Source organism: Calidris pugnax, unplaced genomic scaffold (assembly GCF_001431845.1).
Source record: "Calidris pugnax isolate Ruff unplaced genomic scaffold, ASM143184v1 scaffold272, whole genome shotgun sequence".
Taxonomy (NCBI): domain Eukaryota; kingdom Metazoa; phylum Chordata; class Aves; order Charadriiformes; family Scolopacidae; genus Calidris; species Calidris pugnax.
The window spans coordinates 171,571-172,671 of NW_015091016.1; the positions used below are offsets into that span (position 1 = coordinate 171,571).

Here is a 1,101-nt window from a genome sequence, read left to right on the forward strand (position 1 = left end):
TTTAATTTTAAAAAAAAAAAAAAAAAAAAAGTAAGTTTTATTTCAAGATCTTCCTTATTTTTTTTTTTGTTGTTTTCACTCGTATTTCAAAAAAAGTGGGGTAAAAGTACAAAAAAAGTCAGTTGCGGAACAGCAAAGGTTTAGAAATCACAGCGCTGAACTAACCCAAGCGATAGACACGGAGCACGAACCAAACACCCCCACGACACGACGCGGCCCAAGGCCAGTTACAGCCTTTGGCTTTGTATTATTATTATTAATTATTATTATTAATTAATTGGGTTTTTGTTTTTTGTTTTTTTCCTCTGTACAAAACACACCAAAGCATGCCACGGAGCGGGGAAAAAAAAATAAAAAAAAATAAAAAAATGAGATACCGGGCACAGGGAAGGAGCCAGGAAATTTGTACAGCGGTTGGGGAAGGCTCCCGCTCTCGCCTCCTCTTCTTCCTCCTCCTCTTCCTCCTCCTGGCTCATGTCAGGTTGTTCTGCAGGCAGTTGAGGTCGCCCCCGTCCTGCTCCCCTTTGCCGCCATCGTGCTTGGGCGACGTGGAGTTGTGGATGTTAAAGGGCTCCTCGTCCTTCAGGCAGGATTTGAGGGAGTCCTGCAGCTTGTGGGGGGCGCTGGGGTCGTCCTGCTGGGAGAGATGATGATGATGATGATGATGATGATGATCTTCCTTATTTTTTTTTTTGTTGTTTTCACTCGTATTTCAAAAAAAGTGGGGTAAAAGTACAAAAAAAGTCAGTTGCGGAACAGCAAAGGTTTAGAAATCACAGCGCTGAACTAACCCAAGCGATAGACACGGAGCACGAACCAAACACCCCCACGACACGACGCGGCCCAAGGCCAGTTACAGCCTTTGGCTTTGTATTATTATTATTAATTATTATTATTAATTAATTGGGTTTTTGTTTTTTGTTTTTTTCCTCTGTACAAAACACACCAAAGCATGCCACGGAGCGGGGAAAAAAAAATAAAAAAAAATAAAAAAATGAGATACCGGGCACAGGGAAGGAGCCAGGAAATTTGTACAGCGGTTGGGGAAGGCTCCCGCTCTCGCCTCCTCTTCTTCCTCCTCCTCTTCCTCCTCCTGGCTCA

The 1,101-nt window shown here is 43.2% G+C and overlaps 1 protein-coding gene across 1 annotated transcript in view; it reads right to left on the reverse strand.

Moving 5' to 3' along the window:
- Nucleotides 1-16: 16 nt before the first annotated feature.
- The window catches only part of CSPG5 (chondroitin sulfate proteoglycan 5 (neuroglycan C)), a 32,085-nt gene continuing 31,000 nt past the window's right edge, over nucleotides 17-1,101 (reverse strand). The window contains exon 7 of the mRNA XM_014955731.1: nucleotides 17-634. Coding sequence (XP_014811217.1) covers nucleotides 473-634 — 162 coding nt within the window. The 3' untranslated portion in view covers nucleotides 17-472. The remainder of the gene's footprint in view (nucleotides 635-1,101) is intronic.